The following is a 27,830-nucleotide window of genomic DNA, read 5'->3' on the forward strand; positions in this document are numbered from 1 at the left end:
CTGTGCTTGGACAGATGAGTTAGGGTGCCCTGAAATGAACAGGGCAAGTCATACCCCAGAGCAGTGTCCCAGTGCAGGTCATTCATTCATTACTCTTGTATGTTGTCTGCAAAGCTGCCTATGAAACCTTGAGCTTCCTTTGCTTTTATTGAAGTTGTGCTTCCCGCAGAACAAAACACTTTTCTCTGCCAGCCCGACCTGTGCCATGACTGCACTGACAGGATGGACCCACTGATGAAGGTAGAAGCCCGATCTGTTAGCATCTGCAGGGCTAGGGGTAGGTAACAACTAACTGAAATATTCTGTTCATTAGGTTTTAACAATAGAAAATAGATTGGCAGTTTTAATTTTAATAGAAGTGGCTGTTTAATATTAGAAGTTCATTTTAATATTTTTCTCATTTAAGAAAAAAAAGGAAAACCTGACATTTCTTCGAAGAAAAAGTTTGGATGGAAGGTAACTTTTTTGCCTTAAAAATGTTACCTAGGAATTGCTACTGCGTCGCAAAGGAAGCGCTTTTTAAAAAAAGCAACAAGCCAGACTTGTAACTACAGTACCATTTTCTCAAAGTCACTTTTAGGTGGCTGAACATCACAGATCACCAGTGTCCTCAGCTCTTCGGTGTTTTCTTGGCTGCACAAGGCACAGCCAGCACGGCTCCATGTGCTTTCAGTGTCTGGTCACTGCCCAGGCAGAAGAGGCCATGCACTGAAAACATTTGATTGGCACACTGGTGGTACATGCATACAGCTCTGTGTATTGCTTGCTTTGTTGACACGCTGAAGTGTTTTGGAAACTCAAAATGAATTCTTGACCTTAGCATTTCTGAGCATTTAATTGGACTGCAATGGGAATATGCAATTAGCTTGGGTCTTCACACCAACTTCACTGTTCACAAGCCTAGTAATTTTAATCCCATAATGTCTGGTAATTAGTTGAAACATTGACTGCTTTTTTTTGGTAGCAAAAGGTGGTGGGTTAATATATGGTCAGCGCTGACACCTTCTCTGAGTAACCTGCAGGCCTGACCGTCAGCCTTCCACAGCGGGTGTGATTTCCTCCTGAGGCACTCGAGGTGCAGGGGACACACACTGCTTGGAGCCAGCCTGGATAATGTTCAGCACAACAGGGAGGAAAACGATTGCACGTCAGGAACGGTGCTGCTTTGGGCCCTTGGGCAAACCCTGGTTTGCGGTGTGGGGTGTGAGAAATAAATGCAATAGAGGTCATTTCATTGTAAGTAATTAAATGGTAATCCGTTTTAAATCTTTGAGCCTTTTTTTTTATTATTTTGCTACACTAACTGTGCAACTCCTAGTAGTGAATGTGGGTTTACTTTGCTGAAGCTTTATTTCCTCCTTTTGGTAAATATTTAAAGATCCCATTGATTATTCCTATCTCTGAGCCTGAGAGCTGGAAGCAGCACATTCATCACACATAACAAATTTTAATTCTTGCTTTGAGGGAAAACATGGCTAAATCTTAATCACAAATGAAATGTTTACCCTGAAATAAACACTTCCAGGAAAATGACTACATCAGCCACATGTATGTAACGAGCAGGGTGCTGGTGTGTTACAGCACACAGGCGGTCGCAATCGTGCAAGGGACCTGCTAAGCCTGTCCTGAGGTTTCAGAGTAGCTGTTCAGAAGCTGTTCAGGCTCTACCCTAACTCTGGCTGGGCTCTGTGGTCCTCTTCAGGGACTGTTCCAGAGCAATAGTCCTGTGCTTGTTAGGAACCTTCTAGCCTCCAGCCTAAATGTGCATGTGGCTTCTATCCTGCTGCTACATCTTCTCAGGCTTAGAAACATTCAGAGTTAGGAAACAGAAATTCTTAGCCAGAGGCCAGCCTTCCTCTCATGCTCTCTCCCCCAGCCACCTGCCACAGGACTTTTTTGTCCCTCTCCCACTGTACCACCAGGAATAACTTCTTGTCACCACATATTGGTGAGGTATCGAAGTGGGCTTTTAAGTAAAAGTGCATGTCCCAGCCTTAGTGTGGGATAAAATACAGAGTAAGGGCAAAGCCAGGAAATATCCCGGGCCAGCTTCCTGAGCACGAATGGGAAAGACATTTACATGGGGCAGTGCAGAGACTCTCCAGAATTTATTACAACATATCAATAGTGATGCATTTTCATATTTAATATGGATACCATCATTGCCATTCATCCATGGAAATGATTAAGATTTTAATTGATAGAATAATTTAAAACAGAGTTAAAATGTTTTAAGGTTGTTTAAGAAGAAAAATTTAATACAAATTAAGCTAATACGTCATGCTGCAAATTGACCAGAGCGCAGCAGAAGTCACTCTGAAAATCAAAACAGCTTTGTTCATAATGCTGGAGCATTATGCCCAAAAAAAGTGGATTTCCCACAGGATTTCTTTCCTGTGCTAGGCCTTCTTCAGTGGTGCCAGCCGGCCTCATTTTGGTGGGATAAAAGATCCCATAAAACCCGGGACATCCACTTCAGGTAGAGCTGGTGTGCTTTGAAGAACAGACCGGTTTTATTTTACACACACACACCCCGATGTTCGCAGCAGAGGTAACGCGCGGCCTTTCCCTGCTTCCCCGGGCGCTGCGGGCAGGCCGGGCCGGGCCGGGCGGGGGGCCGGGGGAGCCCCCGCTGCCCGGCATCAGCCGCGGGGGGCGGAGAGGCCTTGGCCCCGCAGCCGGCACCCTGGCGCCGCGCCGGCTCCGCAGCCCAGCCTTGCCCCGGCCCCGCAGCCCTGCCCCGGCCCGGCCCCGGCCCCGCAGCCGGCACCCTGCCCCGGCCCCGCAGCCCAGCCCTGCCCCGGCCCCGCAGCCCAGCCTTGCCCCGGCCCCGCAGCCCAGCCCTGCCCCGGCCCCTTTCCCCGGGCGGGGCGGGGGCAGCGGCCTTCCCGGGCACCGGCCGCCCCTCTCCGTGGTGCTGAAGCGGCTCCCGCCGCCCCCGCGGGCGCGGGCCGTGCGCCGAGGGCCCGCCCCTGCCGCCGCCGCCGCCGCTGCGGCTCCTGCGCCGCCCCCGCCCCGCGGCCGCGCAGCGCCGGGCGGGCTCTGGCGGGGCGCCATGGCGGAGCGCGGGGCCTGAGGCGGCGCGGGGCGCCATGGAGGCGGATTTCGCCGCCTTCGGGAGCCCGCTGTGCGGCGAGGTCAAGCGCTTCTGCAGACGGGTGCGGGAGACCTACCGGGAGATCAAGGAAGACCTCACCCCCTACAAGGATGACCGCTACTACCGGTACGGGCGCGGGCGCGGCTCTCCCCGGGGCTCCGCGGCTTCCTCCGGCCTGGCCTCCGCGGCGCTCGGCCGGCGGCTCCGGAGGGGACCGGGCCGCCACCGGGAGCGAGCCGGGGGATGCTGGGCGGGGACCGGCACCGGCGATCTGAGGCCGGGCTTCGGGCGACGAGCCCCGGCGGCGCAGCGGGAGCCGCCGCCCCAGCCCGGGGCCGTGTTCCGGCGGGCGACGCCGCGGGGCCGTGCCCTGCAGTCCCGCCGCGGCGGTACCGGGGCCGCAGCGCCTCCGGGCAGAAAGCCCAGCGCCGCCGTTCCCGCCTCCCGCGTTCCCGTCCTTACATCGGTGATACCCGCAGTTCCCATCTGCATCCCTCCGTGCACGCCTTCCCCTGCCCTAGCGAGGCGGCGGAACGTGGTCTGGAGCACCGTGAACCGGCCCTAGGACAGGGACAAGCGGGCGGGGAAAGCAGTGGCCGGCAAAGGGACGGGTGCACTGAGCAGGCTGCATCCATGTTCCTGCCGTGCGTGGCCCTGTCTCCTGTTTCCCTAAATGACCAGTGATGGCGGGAGACCGTTCGTGCTCAGGGATTACACAAGGCTAGGGAGGACTCCAACGGCGTTGGAGGACGGGCTTATAAAAGAAAAGAATTTTTGGATCGGAGAAAGGGTCTGAAAAAGTAGAGCAAGAATCAGGAGAAACAAATGCCAGGAAACAGAATTAATCTCTTCAGCCCAAATACAGGTTGCGGGGAACAAACAGTTGGGTAGCTTTTTTTTTTTTTTTTTTTCGGTGGAAGGGGAGGTATGGGAATTATACTACCTTATAAAATACCTTCTTTCAACAATGACATTGTCTTATACATGCAAAAAAGGTCATTTGGGCATACAGCAAAAGCATGGTTTGTAAGATGTGAGAATTAAACCGTCTACTTCAGTCACCACTCCAGACCTCAGCTGCAGCTGTGTCCAGTTCTGGGCACCACACTTGAAGCGCTTGCCAATGGAAGAGAGCATAAGGACAGAGATATGGATAATCAAAAGCCTAGCAAACATAGGTGTGAGGAAAATTTGGGGTTGCTCCCCGAAAAGAAGAAACATCCAAGTTGGAGCAACAGGAATTTCTGTAAAGAGAAACTTTAAGTTTGTCTTGGACAAAAGATTACAGAGTAATATTAATTGAAGCAGTGAAAGTTCGTATTAGACATTAAGAAAAAACTTCTGAACGGGAAGGATGGTAAAACACTATAGAAAGAACTATCCAGGGAGGCTGTAGCATTTCCATCATCTGGAGGTCTTTAAAAACTTTTCACAAACGCGTGCCAAGAAAGACGTAGGTCTGGCAGATGCTCTCTTGAGACAGAAGGAAAAATTAGGTACCTTGTGAAGTCTCTTTCAGCTCTATTTTACTATAAATCTGAGCATAAGGACTTCTGCCTCTTTGTGCATGGTGCCCCAGTTCTTCTGCTTTGATCATTTGACCCCAGTATTCTGTGCCTGTTTTCCCAGGGAAGGGGCAGGTGGCCCATTAGATTGAAATTGTCTCATTGCTCACAATGGTAAAGCCTACAGAGAGTCACAGAGTTTGGAAACACTGCCTGACAGCTTGGCAGAGTTTACCATAACCATGGTCCTTCCTGTCAAAACAGTGGCTCTTTGTACCTGAGCATGCTGTGAGAAGCCATGGGAGGTGGTAAAGAGCGATGGAAATGTACCTGTGTGCACCTGGCAGCATGATAATGAATATCGGCACTAGAATGGAGAAAGAGGGGAGGCATAAGCTTCGAATTAACGAATAAGAGGTCCTGGGAGAGGCATTTGTTCAGCTTTGTTTCCAGAAGAAACTTGAGCTCTCCAAGGTAAATGGTTATTAACTCATTTTTATGACTTTAAATGTGTATGGAGGGACTTTCTGGGTTGAAAAGAGAAGGTGCTAGCCCACCGCATCAAATGAGCTTGTACAGTTAGTGCTAGATTGCCCTTTCTTCAGTAAGAATATCCCCAAGAGTTATCAGCTGCAGGTCATCTAGAATGAAATGGGGTTAATATTGGGCTCTTGGCAAGGAAATAACATTTCATGACTTAGAAGTCATGCTAGTACTTCCCTGCATTCCCAAACCCCTAACCTAAGTGACCTGCAATAAAATTAGTTTACTGTTAGTGTCACTGCATACCTGCTGTTCTGGTGAGTGCTTCCCTTCAGCATGATGGATGGATGTAGCAATGGCATCTGCCTTTTAGATTCCAACTCTCCCTTATGGGATCAAGAATTAGATACTTCATCCTCTCTATTTTATTCAGTATGTTTGGTCAGGTTATAAATAAGTACATTCAGGGATGTAATGGAGATACTGCTCTGACAGCAGGCAGAATTTTGGAAGTTTGACCAAGGAAAGGCTGTGTGGCTTGCCTTTACTTCAAACCAGGCAGGTTCTTCAAAATAGTAAGGTTACTAAAAGCGAGTAATATTTTATACCAGACTAACAAAATGAAGAGATGGTAAAACCACATAAAAGCATGTTTTTTCTCTCTCACACACTGTATTCACAAATATGAGGCTATCAACCGCTGCTAGCCTTAACTCTCCCCTCCCACCAGTTGAGCACAGCCATTGGGCCTTCAGCTGGTGGTTTCCATCGCCTCTTCAGAAACAGTGGTCAAGTTCATTAAGTGGTAGGAAAGGAGAGGCTGGGGCAGGGCAGGGGGTGGGTGTGTTTGCAAGTAATGTTTTCTAGAAAAAAAAAAAATTGCTGCTGCAGTCTCACTCCTGATTTCTGTAAGGGCTTCCTTCTCTGAGTGCCAACAGAAAAACTCAAAACTGGAAAGCTTGGGAGCAGAGCTGATGCAGAAATGGAAAAACACCAAGCAGTCCCCTTTGTGACTGGCAGGGAAACAGCTTTTCTTGACTCAGGAGTGCTTGTTGTATGCTGTGTTGGTATGTGCTTATTCTCAGTGACAGGGGATTCGGTGTGAAGGGATGACCTAGCTCAGAGACGGCTGATGAAGCTGTTATCCCAAGTAACTATGCTCTCACTGCACAGATGGCTGAGTCACTTCAGATTCAGATCTGAGGCTGTCCCAGTTCAGTGATATCTTTTGGTGATGGTTTCCTTTAAAGCACGGTGCTCTTGAACGTGTGGTTTAGCAGCTGTCTGTGAGCAGCCTGTTCTTTGGGCAGGGGTGAAAACTAAGGGTGGCAGGCTCCTCAGCCACCTGAAGCCACATCACCCTTACGCTGCATAGCCCCAGGGCACTCATCCACACTATAGAGATGAAGGGGTGTCCGTGTTAGTTTGTTCTGCTCAGCAGCCCAGTATAGTCTGTACATTGTGCATCCTGGTGTATTTCCCCACAAACAAGCACCAGTTTACCCAGCCATCTGGGAAAGGTGGAGAGAGCAGGGTTGGCCGTGGCGCAGCGCACTAACTGACGCCATCTGCCTGGGTTAAGAGTTCCCTTAGGCAGACATGGCACTTCATGATATGCTTGTGAAAGAAACTATTTATTTACAGACTAATGGGTGTCATATTAAATAACCTCATTGGTGACTCCAATACCAGGTCAGTCTGGACTTAGTACACCTAGGATTAGTCTGTGGTACACCAGGAGATGCTTGGTGCGGTAGATAAGCTCAGAGAAGGCAGACTGGAATAGTGTTGGGCTCTCCCATCAGTCTTGGGCACCACTACAAAGTGCATCAGATCTATTACAGCAACTTCAGGGTTGTTCTAATTTATACACCTGATAAATTGCTCTGAAGAAGCCACTTGAATGAACAGTTTGTTGCCTGGTGTCTCTCCCTCCCACTCCAGTATGTCCCTTCCTCCCCTAGCATGCCTTCTGGCCCGAATGGCAGGGCAAGGAGAGGAGGGCTGGCAGCTGACAGCAACCTCCACTGCACTAGGCAATTTTGACTAAGCTATGGGTACAAAAAGAACTTAGTACAAATGTTACTAAAGCATCTACATTTTTATTTCTTCGACATGTGGTCTGTGACATATACAAAGCTTACCAGAAGACAGCAGGCCTCACAGCAGGCCTCCCAATCAGCCGACAGTTATTTCAGTGGGAGTTTCATAACTTGATCCCCTAGCTAATGTCAAAGAGTTCAGCATGCTGAAAACATTTTGATAGGAAAGCAAGCAATGAAAGTGCCTACCTGACAGAGAGGAGAGAGCAGGAAAGTGGCCAAACTGTGGTGTGACATCACAGTTGCATAACTAAGTAACAGCCTGGTATTCTTGAAAAATCAACTTCTAGGTTAATGAACATATCCCACTGGCCAATCAGCTTATACAAGGAAGCACAGTGTTGATGCTGAATTTAGTAATAATACCCAGAGATTAAGATAAATTACCTACAATCTGCCCTGCTTTAAATAAGGGATACATTTTAAACTCCTATCATTCAATAATATGACATTTTGTACATCAAAAAGAAAAGACTACATATAGGACATCGTGAAACTTATTATTTAACTTGCAGCTTTAATTAATGCTTGATGTTGCTTATATGGGTAACAGAAGTGGTAATTATAGATGATACCGATATTCTTAATTCCTCAGCATCTCCTACGAGTGTTTCCAGTTCATGAAAACATAGCTAATCTTCAAAACATGTGGGAAAAGTTCATTCACAGTGGTTCTGCTCCCTTAACAAAAAGACCACAGAACAGCACATCATTTACTCAGCAACAGAGAGAAGCTGTTCATTTTTCCTTTGAGAAACTAGTGTCTGTGTGCTTCAGAGAAACTAGAAGTTTGCCAGAGGGCTGTTGTAATAAGGATACGCTTCTTCCCACCTTCTTAAAATCTTTCCCAAGTGCTCAAAGTGCAAGTCTCTGAGAAGCCAAGGGGTCAGCAAGACCTTGCTAGAGAACTGCAGTGAAATTCCCTGAAGGTTCATGCTGCTGCCAGCCTAGCCCCAGGCAGGACCTTCAGTGGCTGCTTCAAGCCACAACTGGTACCCTTCTCTTGTTCTTACAGGGCTCACTGCTGGGTCCTGGCAACTGGGGGAAGAACCCAAATGACCCCAGTGTGAAGTACACAGCTAGGGCTAGAAGGCTTGAAACAGCAGCAGGAGGAGGAGACTTAACACAGTAGCTTCATGATTGCTTTAAGCTGCCATAAGCTGGCTCTGTGGCTGGAAGAAGCCATCCTAGCTCTCCTAGTCACACATTTTGCTCTTTTCCTCGTCTGCCCACAAATGTTCCTGTAGCTGCACAATGACAGAGCAACCAATCCAGCAAAACACCATTTTCTTTCTGAGTTACTTGCAACTCAGATAATTTCCATTATTTGATTCACCACTACTGCACAAACATTTGTGCTCGCAAAAATCAAAGAGCTACGGAGAGGCTGGATTTCACCTTTTGTCACTAAAGCTGTAGGTAGGAGCCATGAAAGTATAAACTGGTCATGAAAGCATAGTGTTAGTGTTAAGGTGGTTAGTGTAAACAGAATCCTAGCTGAGCTGGCATTCAGCCTTCTTGTTCATAGATCAGCCTGCCTCTTCTTGCAAGCCTCATTCACCATACACCATCCACTTTCTACAGCGTATGAGGCAGACAGTAGCTTCTTGCACTGTTTCACCCCAGAACACGTCAGACAAGGCACTGAGTGGCACCTTCTTGCAAGAAGCAAAGCAGAGTGAGACTGACTGATTCTGCATTTGTGGAGGGAGAGGGGTTTCACAGTACCTTCCCTCTGAGCGTTTAGTTTGTAAACTCAATGCCACTATTTTGACAGCACTTACAGGTTGCAATGCATGTGTTTACAATGTATTCACAACCCTTTGAAAGCTGGTAGATGGCAAAGAGAAATGTGGTCCCATGGCTGATTGAAGTGAGCTGGATTTCAAACTCTGCCATCCACACGCTGTTCTCTGAGTGACTTTCGGCTAGGCTGTCTCTCTGTGCTTCAGTTTCCTACCCATTCAATGAGAAGAATGTATTTTTATTTTGAGGAGAATAAATTGATTCATGTTAGTGAAACATCTGAGTGCCAGAGGGATCGCAGCAGTTATACAAATAGCTCAGATGTGTGCACATAAATGGTAGCAGTCGTAACTCTGCAACTGTGCCTCCCAGAACACTGGAAATGGTCACAGATGCTGTAAACATCATTCCATCATTTTCTGGTCAGAGAGAACTTGTTGGGGAAGCCTGAAGTCTGCTGAAAGCTAGGCAATGCATGTCATATCACCTATGACCTAATGACTTCAAACTGTGGCTTGGTAGTGCTATCTTGTTCTGAACAGATACAGTTTGTTAGGTTGTCCTGATTTCTCAAACCTTTGTTTTCTGCCCTACAGTAGCAATTCCTGTCGATTTCAGATTTATAAATGCCTTTCTTTCATCACTTCATATCATGCATTTCTCAAGACAGCCTTTTTATGAGATTACTAGATAATCGTCAATGGTGTAATTCAAAGATCTAACTGATGGGACAAATATGGTATCAATGTCTGAATTAATTCCCAGCATGTTTCTTTTGCGTTTAGTGGTGCTACGCAAGATACATACTGGGTCCCACAGGTCACCAGTAATTACATGAATTACCTGTAAGGCAACTGAATGAAATTAATAATACTGTTAATGTTAAGTACCTTTAAAAAGGAATTGCAATAAAGCCATCTTACCATCTAGAGTAAGCTTTTATGGACGTATTTGATTGTTGAAGAGGTAATTTTTAAATTATATGTTGACTGATCTATCTAAACATTTCTGGAGTCATCCTGGGTTGGCAATATATATATGACAAATACCAAAGCCAGGAAGTTACTCGGAATTTTATCCTAGACTAGACACCAGGTATTTTATCCTAGACACGTGTTGAAGTGCTGGCTTTCTATCAGAAATTAGCTCAAAATATAACTTGGCAAAATCCCTAAAGCTGCCTAGTTTTGATCATTGCTACCCAGTGGATCCGTTGACAATCTTTGTTGCCCAGTCCCAGGACATTTAATAGGAAAGTGGAACAAAATCCAACTGTACCTCAACATTTGTGCAAGAGCAAAATGGTGTTAGGTGCGATCTGGAGATTTTTATTAAGCAGTATGTTCAAACCAGTAGCTGGTGACTGGGAGCTGACCGAATTCTCTGTGAACACGATACCTCAGCCACATCTCGAACACCACGAAGCTGCGTACAGGTGACTGCAGTGATAGCATTTTCATTCTGCTGGAAGAGCCATTGCCATTTGGTCAGGCTGGGAAAAAATCCCATCACATCTGCCAGCCGGGAGGCTGTCTCTAACGGGCACTAAACCCGCACGTGTTCACCACAGATAAGTCACCTCAGACCTTACGCCTCAAATGGGCAGGTTTAGATCAGATCCAGAACCAATTCTCTGTCTTACATGTTTTCTGTTTATAAGGTTACATTTCCCTCTGATACACGTGGCTTCTCCTGCTACACCACCAGCTGACGAGCGCGCTGGAAACGTGGAAAATGCCGCCGCCACCCCAGCGGAGCGGCCCGTGTCGAAGCCCCGGTGGGCGGAGGAGGCCCAGCCGCTCAGGGCCTTTTCACCAGAGCCCAGGTAGCGCCTCAAAGGGCCGAAGCTCAGCGCCGGGCCCCAGCGGCCCTCCCGCGGCCCGGGGGGGGGTGGCGGCCGGTGACTGCGCCCGGCGCCCGTCCCTCGCCCCGGCGCTCCCGCTGCGGAAAAGCGGCGGCTGCAGCCGGCAGTACGGCGCGGGAGGCGGCGGATGGCCCCTCAAGGCCGCGGGCCGGGCCCTGCCCGCCGCGGCTGCTCAACGCGGGGCCGCCAGCCGCTCCCCGCGCTCCCCGCACCGGCGCGGCGCCCGGCCGCCAGCCGCAGACCGCCGGCCCGTGTCCCCTCCGGCCCGCCGTAGCGCCGCCGCCCCCCGCCGGCAGCGCTGCCCTCCGGCCCCCCGGCTGCGGAGCGGCGGGGGCTGCCGTGACGTCTCCCGAGTCGCGTGGCGGCCGGGTGACGCACGCGGAAGCCGCCGCGGGGCGCCGCTCGCGATTGTGCCACGGCAGCGGCGGCGGCTCCGGGCGGGGAGGGGGCGGGGGGGAGGCGCCTCCAATGCGCATGCGGCGCCGGGATGGAGCCGTGAGTGGTGGGCGGGGGAGGAGTGGGGTGGTCGCGGCTCGCGCGCCGGGGACCCTCGCGCGTGCTGGGCGGGGTGGCGGCTCGCTGGGGGGGCTCGCGCGGCTGCCCTCGCGCGGCTGCCCTCGCGCGGCTGCCCTCGCGCGCGGGCGCTGGCGGGGCGGGAGCGGCCGTTAACGGCTGGCGGGAGCCCGCCCGCCTGCCCGCCTGCATACCCGTCTGCCCGCCGGGCCGGCCTGCGGCTCCGGGTGCCCCCCGGCTGCCGCCGGCGCCGCCCGCTGGGTCTTGGGGCGGGGCGGCAGGCACCGGCCCGCCGTTACCGGGACCTGCTTGTTCGCTTGGGGCAAGGTCCGGAACGGGGAGCAGAAACGCCTTCCGCTGGCCGGGTGCGGGAATCTGGGCTTTTCCCCTGTGAAGACCTGGATCTTGCCGTTCAGGTTACATACGTTAATTCTCGTTAAGGAAGTGCGGTTACGGCCGGTTACGTTCATGTCCCGGGGCCATGGTTCGCCAGCCCGCGCCTTGCGGGCGCCATCCCGCTCCGAGCGGACCGCGGCGGTCCCCCCGCTGCTGTGGGGAGTGAATCCCGTCGCAGCCCCGCGCCCGTCTTGTGTCTGAGAAGGAAAAAGCAAAACTTGTTTTCCCGGATATGTTTTTGCATGGATAGAGGCATCGCCGTGACTAATTGTTCAGAGTTCAATGAACACAACAAACAAAACGCTGAAAAAAAGCACCAAACCTACCGCGTGCTCGCAAGCTAGCCAGCATAGTCGTGGTTAGCTGTCAGCTGTCGTAGAGCAGTGCTGTGAAATGCTGTCAGTATTAACTGAACGCATCTTTTTATGTAGTCGTGTGCTGCCTCATTAGCTATTAACCATTGCAGAATACATCTGCAGGAAGAAATTAAAGGTCTTCTGAGGGACACTGAAGCAAGCTGTGTCTTTAAACTGTGAGAAAGTGCAATAGACCCAGGACTATGAATATAGGTAGCATATATAATCATTTATATCAAAGTGGGTTTGATGGATTTATTTGGGAGTGAGCCTAGAATAGAAGAGAGCAGTTGGAGGCAGAGGTGTTGAGGTCAGCATGCCAGAAAAACTGTTCTGGGTAAAAGTTATTTCTGATTTTAATATTAACTTTGTGCTACCTACTGCTTTATCTCAATTTTGTCACAGCCTTCCCATCTGTAAAGTGAGAGTCTTAAGTGAAAACTATTGTATAAGAGGCTTTGTTTTCTGTGATTGTCTTTGTAAAGACTGTGATGCAGGCATGAGAAGTGATTTCAAGTTGGGGAACAGCTTGAGAACCATTTTGCTTAACCATTTGAGCCAAAACTTTAGTCAAAGAGCAAGATTTAACCTACCCTTACATCTAACTTATGGATGGTTTCTGAAAGATTGCAGGTTTTATGAGTGTGCATTTCCATAGTTCACTCTATCACGGATTGCATTAGTGCAGTTTAGTTCTTACCGGCTGCTGTTTGAGATGTCAGAGTAAAATAATTCTGCTTCTGTCTCTGTGCTTTCTGCTCTTTTGCAGTTGGTTTTAGACATATCCATTTTAATTATAAAACATGTAGTTTCTGTCTCAGGATAAAACTCAGTACAGGTGGTAAAAGCTGCCTGAAAAATCTGCAGACGCTTGGATGGCTGGTCTTGAGCTTCAGGCTGCTCTGGCTAGGCTGATAGAAGCGTCTTCCATTGGTAAAGCAAAGCACAGTTCTTAACTCATTTGAATAGATGCTTCCAGAATGAGGAAGCTTTTTTTGCTTTTTCCCATAAACGCCTGTAAAACATTTTATTCTTTATTATGCCTTCTGGATGTAAGAAAGAAACTGCTAGTTGGGGGATCATCCAACTTGCATTTATGTATATTAATGCATTTTATATCATCTCTTTCCGAAAGGCAGATGTTAAACAATGAACATACAGGAAGATCATTTTATCTGCTTTGTATGTCAGCTGGTGATAGGTTGAAGTGAGACATTGAAACCACACAAGGAAATTCTATACATCATGTGATAGGAACGCTACAAATTTTTGTTTGTTGTCGTGATAAATGAAGTCAAGTTTAGGCCGAGGTCTTACATTTGCCCTTACAAAAGGAGTCCGTGTTGTCTCACTGACCTGTAAATTGCACATACTGTAGCACATAAGTAGCACATACAGTCAGTGGCTTAAATGAGACTTCAGGAGTACCAGTGTGAAAGAAGGGAAAACAGCGTGTCCCTGCTCTCTCTGGTCTCCTCTCTGTTAACTGCCAGCACGACTGTTCTTAGGTAGGTGTATACCAACTCATTTTGACTACTAGGTGTTGCACCACCTGGAGAGGAGCTGGAATAAAGAATGAGCCAACGTCTGGAACATGTTTCTTTGAAAGCTTGCAAGTGCATCTGTGCTTTGGTGTACAAGTAAACCAGGGTGATAATTGCCAATAGCTGTGATGCTGTGAGTGTTGGCTGGGTGGTGAACTCCGATGACTTTCCTGTAAGGACTGTGGAGGTGAAGCTGCTTCTCATGTTCACATTATGCATTTTGAAATGTGGAAGCTTATCAAAAGAACCGAGAATATGCATAGCAAGTCAGAAGTATCCTGCATGAGACTGTTAAGACTGTTAAGAACAGCATGAGCATATGTCATACTTTCCTGCATATATACGATGCTCTTCCAATTGTCAGCTATTCTCAGCTCATGGACTTTTCCCATCCAGACCTGGTTTCTGTGTGTTGCGTGATCCTTGGTGTGTGCTCTGCCATGAAGCATCTGGTATCCCCCTCAACCCTTATGCTTCATTTAGGCGTATCAGCATTTTAAGTACCATTTTTATATAGCAAGGATTTTCTTGTTAAGATTAGTATTTTGGTATCTCAAGATAATGTGCCGTATGTGGTGTTCTTAGGGAAACAAGGAGAGTTAATTAATTAATTAAGGAATGAATTAATTAGGGAGACAGGTCATCTGTGGAACTGGAGGAGCCCTTGGAACAGATAGGAAAATGCGCCTTAGTGTAGTACTACTACAGATGTAGTAGCTTTAAAGTGATTTAAGTGCATGAAGGCTGAGGTGTTAAGACATTGATTGAAGGAAAATGCTGTAGTTAATATCCCTGCAAAAGCTGTGCAAACAAGTTCTGGTTTGAAATGAGCCTATTATTTGGCATTTTTCAAAGTCAAAATCTTATTTGTCTGTAAGGGTCTCCGTGACAGAGATCTGATCTGTTCCTGGTTATGACTGTCATAATTTCCTGTACAATTTACCTTTTTTTGCCTGTACTATCAGCTATTCTGACTTCTTAGACTGGCGTGGGGCTTTTGCGCTACATAAGGGTGTGTGGCAAGCAAGGTAAGTTACACTGTGCTTGCAGGTACTGTGCCCAGAGTCCTGTAAGGCCAGTTTGGGAAAACTTGTAACATTTACAATTACTTGTTTGCAGTTCTCATTACCTCTGTGGGGTTTTCCTCCCTTCCCCACCTCCTTTGTGAGTTAAATTAAGATTTGTATCTTTCAAACTTACAGTAAAGGAATAATGTAATTATTTTTTTATTTGGAAAGAATGCAGGGATTCTTAAAAACAGAGGTTATTGTTACCTTTTACTGGTGTAAAGTGAATTGTTTGCCTTACTTTTAAGGGCTGCCAGGCATGCAGGCATGCGGTACCTAGTCCCAGAATTTGGGCTGGGCTTGTGGAAAGGATTCCACCACTTTTTCTGCATTTCTTCAATGATATGGTGAACCAGTAACGGCACCATTCAGCTGGTGAAAAAAAAGTTTTATTCCAAGCTGAAAGGGAACACTGTCTTTAAAATGTAATGCATTTATTTCTTTCCGTGATGATGCTCATACAGTTTTATCGGAAAACGCCCTTACCCCCAATTGTATTGCTTTCCCATATAAACTGTACAGCTTTCTATGATCGTGCCTCCTGGAAGAGCAGTAAATCAGCTATATGGCAGCTCAGCTCTGGTATGACTCAAATCAAAGTGTTGGCTGTATTTTGAAACGTGGTGGATTTTCCTTTTCTGAACTATGCATTTAATAAAAAGGGAGATAGACGAGGGATATGTTATGTAGGATTAATTCTTTGATCATGTTTCCCTTAAACTAACAGAACTGGAAGTTACCTGTTTCCAAGGGAGGCAGTTGGTCTTCTCAGTTTTTTCCCATTTTGTCTTTAACCTAATAATAACCACCAAACAATTGTGAAAGAGATGTCATTGCTTTTACATGTATCTGTATTTAAGTGTCTAATAATAAATTTAAGTTCAGGTTTCTATTTTCCAAGCCTTGATGGAGCTCAGAGAAGAATGCAGAGCCTGAGCATGTACCTCCAGCAGATCTGGAGCTTGCCTTACTCCTTTTTAGGGATGATCCTGCAGGGATGAAGTGTATATATCTATATATTATAGTGTATATATATATATAATTATATATATATATAGGGTGTAGAAAACTCATCAAGATCCTGTGCAGGTAACTGAGTTGTTAGTGACATCAGTCCCTTTAGGTTAAGCTGTCATTGCAGGAGATATGTTGGATATTTAAATTATACGTATTAACATATGAACTAAAAAAAAAAGTAACTTTTTCTCTCTCTAATAAATGCTTTCTTGTGCTCAAGTCTTAGGATGATAGAAGACCCTAGCATAAAAAGTATGGGCAAAATTCATACATTTTGGGACGTGCGTGTGTGTGCACATATATAAGCCTAACAATTCCTAGTAGTTATCCTTGCCCTATAAAGCAGCATTAATATTATTTCTTAGTGTTAACATGTTACCTCAAAGTTTGGTTTAATTTTCTTTGTGGAGGAATGAATGGGGACTATTCCCCCACCCCGGCTTCGAAATATGACCAACAGCTAATTCTGTGCTTTTTTTGTTTCTTGTAGGCTGGCACCGATGCGATTATATACACTGTCCAAACGGCATTTTGTTCTGGTCTTTGTAGTATTCTTTGTTTGTTTTGGTCTGACAGTCTTCATAGGAATAGCAGGTAAGGATATTGTCTTTGTAAAAGATTTCAGTTCTTGGTAAACCTCTTGGTATTTACAGATGTATTTAAATGCTAATGAGCTTACTGCCCCTAAGGTGTCTGAGAAAGCGTTACTTTTGACAGGGAGGGGGAAGTGTCTCTTCCATCTCATTTTTTCATAGGAGTATTACCTACACAGATTTGGTATTTGCAGCTGCTTTCCAGGGGAGAGTCAGTAAAGTAAAACAAAACCTGCTTCATTGTAACGTAATTTTTCAGCAGGCTGCTACATTAATTTTCTTCTTTGTATTTCAATCTGTAAAATGGTGGTGCTCATAACGTCATTTCCTGGAAGGAAATTGATAACTGTTTGAAAGGCTTCTAAATGTTTGGGTGATAAATGCCACAGAAATATAGAATATTTTAGTGATGTAAAAATGGCAGCTTCTTTTGTCAAACATAGATGAGCTTAGGTGTCTGGTTTCAAAGACCTTTGTGGGAGTCACGATGATCTGGGAGACTAAGCCTGGATACTTATCCTGGAGATCAGAGAGATTTGTGAAAGTCTGGTTGACAAAGATGCGGAGTGTCATTAGGCAGACGGAAAGTGTGGGAGCCATCTGTATTTCATTCCAGAGATCTTCTCCAGGTCTAAAATGTACTTGGAAAAAAAAAATCAGTGTGCTGTCACTGCAGTGTTAATAAGCTAATGCTTTGCTGTCAGAGTATCTTTGTCAAAGCAGAAGCAACGGACAGGGAGAGGGGAAGGGAGGGACTTGTGTACTCATTAAGCAACCCGCCCCCCCATGTAAGAATTATTTAAGGACAAGGAGGTTACCACCTCCCCCCACTTTACAGCTTATTGCCACCCAGCTGTTCTCTCCCTGGCACTCTCTGGCACCTCTTGTAGGGTTGTCTCTACCTCTGCCCTGTCCTTCACTTCCTTTAGAAGGATTTAGATTCATCCCCTCCTGCCTGCCTTGGAAAGAAGTGGGGGTTAAGTGGAGGCAGCTGTTTGGGCTTTTTGTGCCTTGTAGGCAGTATGTTCTTCATAATAGCATTAAATAATTTTTTTTTTTCTGTGAAATAAAACCTTCTTTCCTGCTGTTTGATTTATTGTAGCAGCCTAAGGTTCAGACAGACTTTCAGTTCATAGAGCTTAACCACAGATATTCCTGTGATTTGCCTAAGGATGCTGAAGGGCATTATTTTGCCACTGAAATACTGTATAAATACATTTACAAAAAAGCATTTTATATGAATGATAAAGGAAAAAACTCCTGGAATTACTTAATTTAGTGCTATTTGGCTTTAAAAGTGAACCGTATTTGTAGTTGTGTATTTATACTGCTGAGTTGCAAGAGATGCAAGAAAGTTATTTTACATAAGGCTAGGCAAAAAGCAGTGCTCTTGGAAAAGAAAACCGAGCATTTCACTCTTAATCAGTGGCAGAACGTGAAAGAGAGCTGTGTTGTCGTGTTGTGTCTGTGTGCAGAGTGATCCGATGATGTGGTTGCCTTTGGTCCCGGGAACTTGGCTGCTGTAAGGCAACACTTGGTCATCTGCACCCTGCTGGGGTCCCAGGGCTCACCTGTGATCCCCTTCAGGAACTGGCATAGCTGTGGGATTTTTGTGCTTGTAAGAGTGGTTTGCTGGATCCTTTTGTTGACAAAGCGTGAGCACAGTTCATTATTATAAGTTCATTATTTTTAAAAGAATGCTGTTTACCTTGGGAGGACACCCGCTGAACATTTACTGTGATGTTTTTGGTGGCTTTTGTTGACAGCTCCTTGCTTCCAGTGAATAGAGGGAGGGGCATTAACAATAGGGTGCTCCCTCAGTAAAGGGTGCAGTCTGAACAAAACTCACCAAACCCACTAAGTAAATGAAAAAAGTGTGAGATACCTCCGTGTTTTCTGTGCTACTTGAATATGCCTTTGCCCATATTCAACATCTCTCTCTGCAGTTTGGGAAGCCTAGCAGAAGTCTTGCTTCTCATCCGAGGAAACAAACAGTTTAATGAGGTAGCTGTTACTCTTCAGTTCTTTTAACCCAGGACAGGTGCACACTTGTTCTCCTCGTGCCCCCACACCCCCAAGTTACATTCACTTTCTTTCCCTCTTCCCAATGGGTCTTTGTTATCTTCGGGGTGAGACAAGTGCAAGGAAAATCCAAGGTGCAGAGCTCATTTTCTGTACCTGTGCAATTTTCCTGTTCGCCACCTCAGGGTGGTTCTTTGTTTTCAGGCATGATTCTGTTGACTGAGCAAGACTGAAAAAAAAAAAAACAATAACAATGTAGTGTAATCACCATTGTTTAGTAACATGACCACAGCATTGTTTTGGTTAGCTGCTTTAAAAAGCTTTAATATATTGCTTGCTAGAGGAGTAGGAATTACAGCAGTAGAACCTTATTATTTTTTTGGTTGCTGCTCTTAACTGGGACTATGGTCTCTCTGCCCCAATATTGATTCATATCTTCTGGTTAAAAAAAAAAAAAAAGTTTAAAAAGGCTCATTGTGTTGTTTTTGTTAAGATTTAGTTACTGAAAGATGATGACTTATCAACCATGAGCACTTACTGAAATTGAATTAGGCTTTTCAAAACAAAAATACCTTCCAAAAATCTGTGCTGTTTGTATGTACTTGAGAATTGAAAAGTTCAGTGATGCAGAATGGACTTTATAGTGGGTAGCTGTTAGTGAAGTTGAACTGTAATTCTAATATGAAGCTTTGATTATGATGGGTGAAATTCTTAATTTTTCCATTGTAAAGTCTGTAAGATTATTAATATTATAATTACAGTGGTTATAGAAGCCCAAGCAAAGCTGCATGTTTAGGGCTGTCATGGCAGATAACCTAAAATACTTCTTGCACAGAATGATTCCATGTTGTTTATTTATAAACTTCCTTCTTTTCCATTGTTTCCCTGTAGTAACTTTGAAGTCTATGGTCTTTGTGAAAAACTGCTTTTCTTGCATAGTTTTTTTAATACTAAATTTGTGGCTGAAACAGCATGTTTTGAGGATTAATAATTTACAATAAATTGCCAGGCTGAATACATAAGGGGAGAGACCATTTGAACAGAGAAATCTTAACTGTGACGCCTCTAGAATGACCCAACTGTGCATGTGTATGTCCTGCCAGTGTCCCTACCTGCTATACATGTCCTCTATGTTTGTTCACACCCCAGTATATACATACAGACTTTTTCCTGCTTTTCTCTTTAATTTTTCTGGTTTAGTCCTTTTGCGTATGTACTTATGCATGCATGAGTACATACTTCTGTGTATATACATACAGACATACCTAAGAAGGCTAAGGGGAAACTGTACTGCTGTCTATGACAACTTTATCAGAGGATACACAGGAGACGGGGCTAGACTTTTCTCAGAGGTGCATGATGGTAGGGTGAGATGCAACAGACACAAGCTGGAACACAAATTCCAGTAGACATGAGGAAATTTTTCTTGTTAGAAGGATGGTTAAATACTGGAACAGGTGGCCCAGGGAGGCTGTGGGAGTCTCTGTCCTTAGAGATGTTCAAGACTTGACTGGACATGGCCCTGAGCAACCTGATTGAATTAAATAAGAGGCTGGGCTAGATGGCTTCTGCAGGTCTCTTGTAACATAAATTATGATTTTATTGCTTCCCATTAACTGCATACAGAACTAGAGGTAGAATGTGAGTGGATGGATGTGGTTGACCAGTACTTGTGTGTCTGTATCCAGAATGATTAGAGGAGAGGTTGCATAAAAAGTCTGGAAGCGAGCTGAACATCTCCCACTACAATTGGACATGAAACTCCATGGATTAAATAGATTGTCTGTCTTGGGAGAAATTGTTTATAGAACTTTTATACAATTATGTTTACTTATGTGATGATATATATAATATATTATAGCACCAGCTTTCTATAGAGAAGGAGTGGCCCCATCTGAGTAGACTGAGAATTGTTCCCAAACATGTGGGTATCTTGGCTTGAACAGACCAATGCAATGAAAATCCAGCACTAGCCAGAAAATACTGTTACTATGATTGTACAAGCGAGTACACTACATGTACATAAAACAGCATTAACATCAGGCACTCAAATACCATGGGATGTGCTTGCCCTGCTACCCAAGCCCAGAGTGCAATGCATTAATGGGTGCTATGCCCTATGTAAATCAGGCCGTGGTAGCAGTTCGGCTATAGAAACTTTATAATGCAATTAAATATATTGGGTTTGATATGTTGTTTTAAATATGTTGTGGTTTGTTGAGCTTCAAGTTACTGTAACAACAGTGCCACTGGTGCTTAGCTAACTTTTCCTGTGGCTGAGTACCTTTAATGAATGCAATGTACAGCTTAGCTTGGGAAAAGTACAGTGTGGTTGGTTGTAGTCGTTTAGAGTACACATGCAGGGCTTCTGACATGGAGTTCTTGATTTATAATTTATTTCCTATTTAATTATGCCTAGAAATACTGTGGCAGAGAGGCTTAAAGGAACATTCAGGCCAAGTTTATTAATGATATTGAGATGTCTAAGTGATTTACCCTTCATCTTAAACATCTGAAAAGTGGGGTACTATTTACCTGCTTTTCAGGGAGGTATTTTATATGGTCTTTTTAAATCTGATATTTACATCATTACTAATCAGTAATATGCATACTTCAATATTGTTTTCTTTCTTCCTTCATATATTGTGTAGGTCCTAATGTAATTGAAACATCTGTAGCAAGAACTGACTTAAATAACAGCCTAAAGGTAAGAGTTAATAAATATTGTTGGATTACAGGAGTGGCTTTATTTAATGTCAGTAATGTTACACATTCACCTTCCCCCAATTATTTTAAGTGTTTAAATTTGTACTGGAAAAATTCTTGACCACATGATGCTTTCCAGTTTGAAATTGAACGTACAGTATTGTACTACCACTGTGTTGTTTCATGGGTGGCCAGCAGCAATTTCTAGTCTCTTAATTTTCTGAGCAGGAAAGGCAGGAATTCTATGTTTCTGAACAGTAATTTCTGATAAAGTAACCCTTGAGTATTGATAGGATTCCCTGGTATGTTCATATTGGAGATTCTTGTAGGAGGTCCAGAAAAAGAAATTGAGAACATAAACTGAAAAAAATGCTGACAGTGACAACTGATGATATCTTTCTTGTGATCTTCCTTTTTATCAGCTGAGAAGGAATATGTTTTTTTCATGTTAATTGTTCACTGTCATGTGACCAAGACATGGGATCTGGCTTCCTAACATGAATCTTCATGTTCATTTTCTTGAAAGCTTTCATATTCTGGTTCTCAGTTCTTGCATTTTATTTTTTTGTCTAGCTCTTTACTGTCAAGCTAATATTGAAAATAATTTGCTACTTCTCTGGAAGACTTACATCTGAACTGCTTATTGTACTGTCCACAGAGTTGCACATATTAAATCTACAATAAAAATATTGTCACAAACATAATTACCATGCCTTTCATCGTTGTAACTACAGATATATCATGTAACTGAATAATGTCTGGTGCTAATCTTGTGGGGTTTTTTACAGCTGAAGCCATTTAATTTAAGTTCACCACCACTGTCCACTTACAATCAGCAGCTGTGGCTGACCTGCATTGTTGAGCTGGATCAGCATGAGGGTGAGAATCTTACCTAATTCTCAGGAAACTGATATAGTAACTTGTATATTGTATCTTTCATTTCATCTGTCACATACATGATCCTGTTGCTTTCTGGTTATGATTGGTGGATTTTTCCTCTGATACATTTTCTCCCCCTCCATGCCACCCCCTGCCCCTAGTAAAGACATGGACAGCAGTAATCTTGAGAACTGGAAGCAATAGGTATATGGGATAAGCCGTTTGCTATTTCTGTGAAAGCAGTAGTATCTAAAGAATCTGTCTCCCCCTTCATTTTGGAGGTAATTAATGTGTAGATTGTAATTGTATCAATTTTTCAAAAAAATTTCCCTGTAAATATGTGAGAAATACTGTATTGGTAATTGTTAATCTGTTAAGATTCAGTAGAGGGCATTTGTGAATTACTGCCTAAGTATATAAATAAAAAGTTTTGTGAGTTTTTTTATTAATATACTGGACCTCTACTCCGGTAAAGTATAACTGAATAACTTTGAGTAATCTTTGGATATCGTAGTGTTTTAAACTATATTTGGAACTGTATTTCTGCATGTAGCAATAGCTTAAATGTTTTCTCTTTTAATTACAGGATCCCTCAAAAAAAATGTTACTATGACAGTCAAAGTACTTGGAGTGGTGAAGGATGGAAGCACACCATATGTTAATAATCAGGTTCACAATCGGACAAGATTACTCAGTTGTGCACAAGTATGTGCCTGCTTAATTAAAACTGCTGAAGTACATTTTCTTTCAATCTGTTTGTGTGCATGTTACATTACATTGCAAATGAGAAGAATGTATCTGTTAAGTATGTCTCAGGAAAGACTCGAGTATAGTTTTAACTAGAATTGCAACCTAGCTAGCAATGCTGACCAAGATACCTACCTGTTTGTCTCTTTCTGTTTACTTCTATGACTTTTGTCTATTATCCCTCAAAGACCCCTCAGCAAAGCAGTGTGTCCTGCTTAGTCACCTAAACAGATTTAGCAGTACTGAAGAAAGGGGTATTGTAGTAGAAGATTGGGTATAGGGCTCCAGAGGAGACAAAAATTCTCCTCCAACACCTAGCGGAGGGTCTATTGAAATCAGCTGGCATCTGTGTTCTGAAAAAGCCAAATGTCTTGCCAACTGTGAAGAAATGTTTAAGGTTTTTAGTTTCTAGTATAATTTTTACTCATGTTTTTAGGTTTAGAGACATCCAAAACAGCTTCTCCAGATGCATGTCCTTTAGGAAGGGCATAGCTGAAGTTTTTTGTGATAAGCATGTAGGGTAAATAAAATATTTTCTTTTTATATATATATATATATACCCATATATATGAAATCTGCAGAAATTAATTGTGTTCCATTAGATTTAATTACACACAGCCAAAAGGGCAATATGCTTGGGTTTTTTCTTTCTTCCTGTGAAGTTTTAGAAATGAGTTCATACAAAATAGCCCCGTCTCACAATCTGATAACCTAGAGCTTGACTGACAGGAGTTATGTAGATCCTTCCTGGTGCTGCAAGCAGTTGCTTTCACCAGCTTAAGTGGAAAGCTAGCCTTCTTCATCAGTTCAACCTGCTGACTGACTTCAGCAGTTTCTTCTACTTTGTCTGATATCTGTCGAGAAATTTATGTGCAGGTCTTACTTGAGTCTTATTCTGACTGATAAAGATTGGTAAGGCATATAACAAATACCATCAATATCTGACCATTTAGAAACAAATTCTCCAACCTAAACTAACAGTGCATATTCTGGAATGAAGGCTTTTACATATTTTTCTTCACTATATATGTTCACAGAAATGCAGTGAAATCATTGTTGCTCACCTTGGCTACCTGAACTACACTCAGTACAACATATTTGTTAGCTTTGAAGATCTAAATAAGTTGACATACACCATCCAGAATATTACTTTCACAGTAAGTACAAAGTTTTATACTAGCAAAAGAAATCTCTTTAATTACTAATGCTGTAGAAGTCTGCTTTAACTGTAATTAAAAAGTTGTCTCATTTTTGAAGATAAACATAAAGATGCATCATAATTTTTTTCTGTCACTACTGTCAGAACTATTATAGCATTTGCTGTTAATAAAGTTCTAGACTAATTTTTTTAACTCTGTAAGGAAAGATTTTTCTTTCAGAACTGCTACTGCTGTTTTCTGGAACAGATAAATTTAATGTAATATCTGGAAGATATTTTTAACAGTATGCAAGCTAAACTAGAACATCCAGTTTTCTGCACTTTCTTACAGAGATGTTGCCTCTCTAAAACAATATCTTTTTCAGCCTTTCCAGGAGGTGTATCTGAATTTGCAAGATTTTTCCAGACTTTATAAAAGCAAGGGCTAGAAAGATTTAAGACACTCAAAGAAAAATGAAGACTGCTTTTTTTTTTATTTTTATTTTTTTTTAATTGTGCTTATAGGGAAAACTGTTTATTTGGCTAAAATAAGCAGGCTAATAAAATAGTTCACTAAAATAATCCATAGTGAAATAAGAAGCTCAGTTCATAGTGCTAAAGATTGCTTATAAAAGTTACATCATCAGTGTGTGCTGCGTGGCTCCAGAAAGAAGTTTAGAAACCTGTGCACTGGGAGAAAATGAAACTAACCCAAATTTATAATACAGGTTACTATGGTATATTCTACCTATATGCAACAGTCGATATGTCAGAGCAGGTAGCAAGCAAAAATCTTACTGTAAAGCTAAAGTGTTTTTAATGTACTTAATTAACTTCCAGATTTCAAACAGGACAAAGGGTTGGAGCATTTATAGTTGTAAGGTTTATTATCTTGCTTTGCAGGCTGCCTTTAAGGCAGACCTGCGTGCAAAGCCAAAATACCCAAAACTAAACCCCTGTTTTCCTGCAGCAACCGAAACTGTCAATTTATTTCATTATTACAATGGTTTATGGTGATCTCAGTTGAAATCATAGGTTGCCTTTTTTATAATAGGTTTCCCTACATATAATTTTCATTCTACATTGACAGTTTAAAAAGACAAGAGAGAGGTTGACAGATTTAATACATTGAAAGGTACAGCTTCTTGTTCAGATAGGCAGAGCATATGTTGTACCAGGATTTTACATTTCAAAAGTGGCTTCAAAAGGGAAGCATGCCAGGTATGAGATAAATTGTCAACAGAGCAGAGTTTATGCAAGCTGATATGTTATAATTAATATTTGTACCCTTCTAATAATTAGAGGAGGACAAGGAAATTTTCCTCCTTAACCTATGAAAAATGTTCTTTATTTCTGATTAGCTCAAGTATTCTTCCTTACTTTATTTTCTTCTTTCCACTTCTGAAACAAGAGAATAAACTTTAAGAAAACAAATCCATTACAGGAGGATGCCTGTACTTTATTAACCTCTTCATAATCAATTTATGCATTTGACTTTGATAATAAAGAACTTACTGGTTTTAGCCAATTATTGGCATTCAAACTTTGAATGAAAGTGCAATTGAAATCAATTAAGGAAGTATTTTTTTGTCCTGAGAAGTGCTGTAACATATGACAGCACCCTTAACGTGTTACAAAGTGGCAGCGTAAAGCAGAAGCAAGGATATTAGGCTGCTTTGGTTATCTTTTCATCAGATAATCCTATGGGTATACATTTATCTTTGCCTTTCCATGGTGACATGGTGGAATTTGGTTATACCTTTACATTTTGAAAAGCCTGAGAACTTTTCAGTGTCTGCAGAAAGTGCTGATTATTCATGTTGTATGTACCCTGTCAAAGCATTGTTCACTGGGCTATTTTTTTCTGTTTTCTTGTAGTGGAAGACCTACAATCCAACTTTTTCACAAGTGGAAATATGGTTCCGATTTGTCTTTGTCGTTCTTACTTTTATGGTCACGGTAAGATTTTGTTTCAGTTTTTCTGGAGTATATTATGTAGGCAGCTGATAACCCTGCTCTGTAGTGCCATATTTAGTAATTTAACCCCAGGCAGCAGAGATGAGATATCACTGCATGGGTGTAAAAGTATGTTTCTGAAATACTTTTGTAGTAGCTACTTTTATGTTTTTACAAGTGGTATTGAAGCAACATTATGAAAACGGGTTAAATGGGAGAACTTGTTTTTCTAAACTCTGATTTTTGAATTGAACATAAAGAATTTTGTTTAAACAAAGGGGGTTGTGAATACATGCTAGAAAAAGTATTTTTTTGCCATGTGGGTAGGCTCAGACATTGGAATAGGATGCCCAGAGCGTTGGCTCTCCACTCCTGAAAATGAGCAAAACTCAGTTGAATATGACCTTGATCTAACTTTAAAGTCATCACTGCTTTGAGTGTGAGGATGGGCCAGATGACCTCCAGAGGTACCTTGCAATCTAAATTACACTATGATTTAGATTATCTCTCTCCTCCAATCTGGTTTGGCCCCTGGAAAAGAAGTGTTTGGGGAAAAAACCCATAACATAAAATCTAAAACGCAGAATTTTCAGAGTAAGGACACTAATGCCCTGTACACCTGCATAACATTCTTCTCACATAGATGATGTCAGCAGGTAACTGTGAATGTGGTATGGAATCTTTTTTTTTTTGTTAAGAAGTGAGTTTAAGTGGAAGTTGTTGGTAGTGTATGACCAGTAATCAGGCAACATTTTTTCATACATTGTTGATTTGCACAGTACTAGCTGGTTTCCTTCTCAGTTTGCTTCAGAGATTAAGTAATTTGCATTGGGGTAAGCCCACAAACTTGAAGTAGAAGTAGAAGCTAGGAGATGTGGCTCCTGTTTTACAATGTTCTCAGTGGCAAAGAACTCATGAAGTAGCCTTTGCAATGGGCTGTGTTACCTCTTTAATCCGGTAAAACCATTAAGGCTGTATTTGTTCCTTAAAATTTTTTTTTGTTGTTTTATAGTGTCTGTTTGCACATTCCCTGCGGAAATTCTCTATGAGAGACTGGGGTATTGAACAGAAATGGATGTCCATCCTCCTTCCCCTCCTGCTACTTTACAATGGTACTTATATGCTGGAATTTTTAGAAAAGCTCCTTTTTAAAAAAGAAAAGAAAAAAGAAAAGAAAAAAAATGCACGCAAGAGAGGAGGCAAAGTGGAATTTGGCCTTGAACTTATAAGCAGCTGTTTATAAGGCTTCAGGAAACTAATTGAAAAAAAAAACAAACTAACCACACAAACCACAACCCTTTTTAAGTGTATTAAATTCAAGGGCATAATTAGTAGGTGGATTTCATTCTCTTCAGCCACATGAACATCAACGCTATTTGTTTAAAGCCCTGGTTGGAAAAGGTGACTGCAACCATAGTGAACCTTCCATATACTGACCTATAAATGCAGTTTCTGTGTCTGCTAAGTCTTCTTCATTTTCTGTATCTGCCAAGTCTTACTTCTTCATTTTCCAGATACTTGCACTTTAGTTAAAAATGGAAGGTACTTTTAGTCCAGTAAACCACATCAAATTCTAGCAGACTCTAGCAGTACCAATAAAGAATAATTGCTTTTCGGTCATTCTATGATAATTTTTTAGGTCATCACCAAGAGCAGTGGTTTAGTAAAGAGTCTAACAAAACCTGAATTCTTCTAGAAGTGTTGGCAACCATTTGAGATTATTTCTGCAGCACAGAGGATTGCTGCTGGAGGCACCTTTCTTTGTAATGGCACCAATCTTTGTAAATTAAGATGCAGCAAACTTCAATTTCATTTTCTGGTGTGATTTGAAAAAAAGGGTTTTTTGTTCCTCTGAAGGTCCATTCTGCTTTGCTTTTCATAAAAGAAAAGGCTGTGCTTTTTCCCCTCTGTTTAACTTTTTTTTTTCTTATTTTGTTACAGATCCATTTTTCCCCCTTTCCTTTCTGGTGAACAGCTGGTTTCCTGGAATGCTGGATGATCTATTCCAGTCACTGTTCCTGTGTGCGTTGTTGCTCTTCTGGCTTTGCGTCTACCATGGTATAAGAGTACAGGTAAGGGTGCAACATTATCTCCTACTT

General features: G+C 43.2%; 1 protein-coding gene across 5 annotated transcripts in view; it reads left to right on the forward strand.

Annotated features, from left to right (window-relative positions):
* The first annotated feature begins 2,755 nt into the window (after nt 1-2,755).
* TMEM181 (transmembrane protein 181) overlaps nt 2,756-27,830 on the forward strand; it is a 36,239-nt gene continuing 11,164 nt past the window's right edge. The window contains exons 1-9 of one of the 5 annotated variants that reach the window (XM_080390037.1): nt 2,756-3,223; nt 16,181-16,284; nt 20,957-21,012; nt 21,800-21,890; nt 22,477-22,595; nt 23,675-23,794; nt 25,654-25,734; nt 26,744-26,843; nt 27,673-27,803. In XM_080390037.1, coding sequence (XP_080246163.1) covers nt 3,093-3,223; nt 16,181-16,284; nt 20,957-21,012; nt 21,800-21,890; nt 22,477-22,595; nt 23,675-23,794; nt 25,654-25,734; nt 26,744-26,843; nt 27,673-27,803 — 933 coding nt within the window. In that variant the 5' untranslated portion in view covers nt 2,756-3,092. Of the gene's footprint in view, nt 3,224-3,264; nt 11,293-11,622; nt 11,727-14,662; nt 15,099-16,180; nt 16,285-20,956; nt 21,013-21,799; nt 21,891-22,476; nt 22,596-23,674; nt 23,795-25,653; nt 25,735-26,743; nt 26,844-27,672; nt 27,804-27,830 lie in introns of those variants that run through there. The other 4 variants (XM_080390036.1, XM_080390038.1, XM_080390040.1 and 1 more) reach the window with 4 other exon arrangements.

The sequence above is a fragment of the Falco punctatus genome, assembly GCF_963210335.1.
Source record: "Falco punctatus genome assembly, chromosome: 5".
Classification (NCBI taxonomy): domain Eukaryota; kingdom Metazoa; phylum Chordata; class Aves; order Falconiformes; family Falconidae; genus Falco; species Falco punctatus.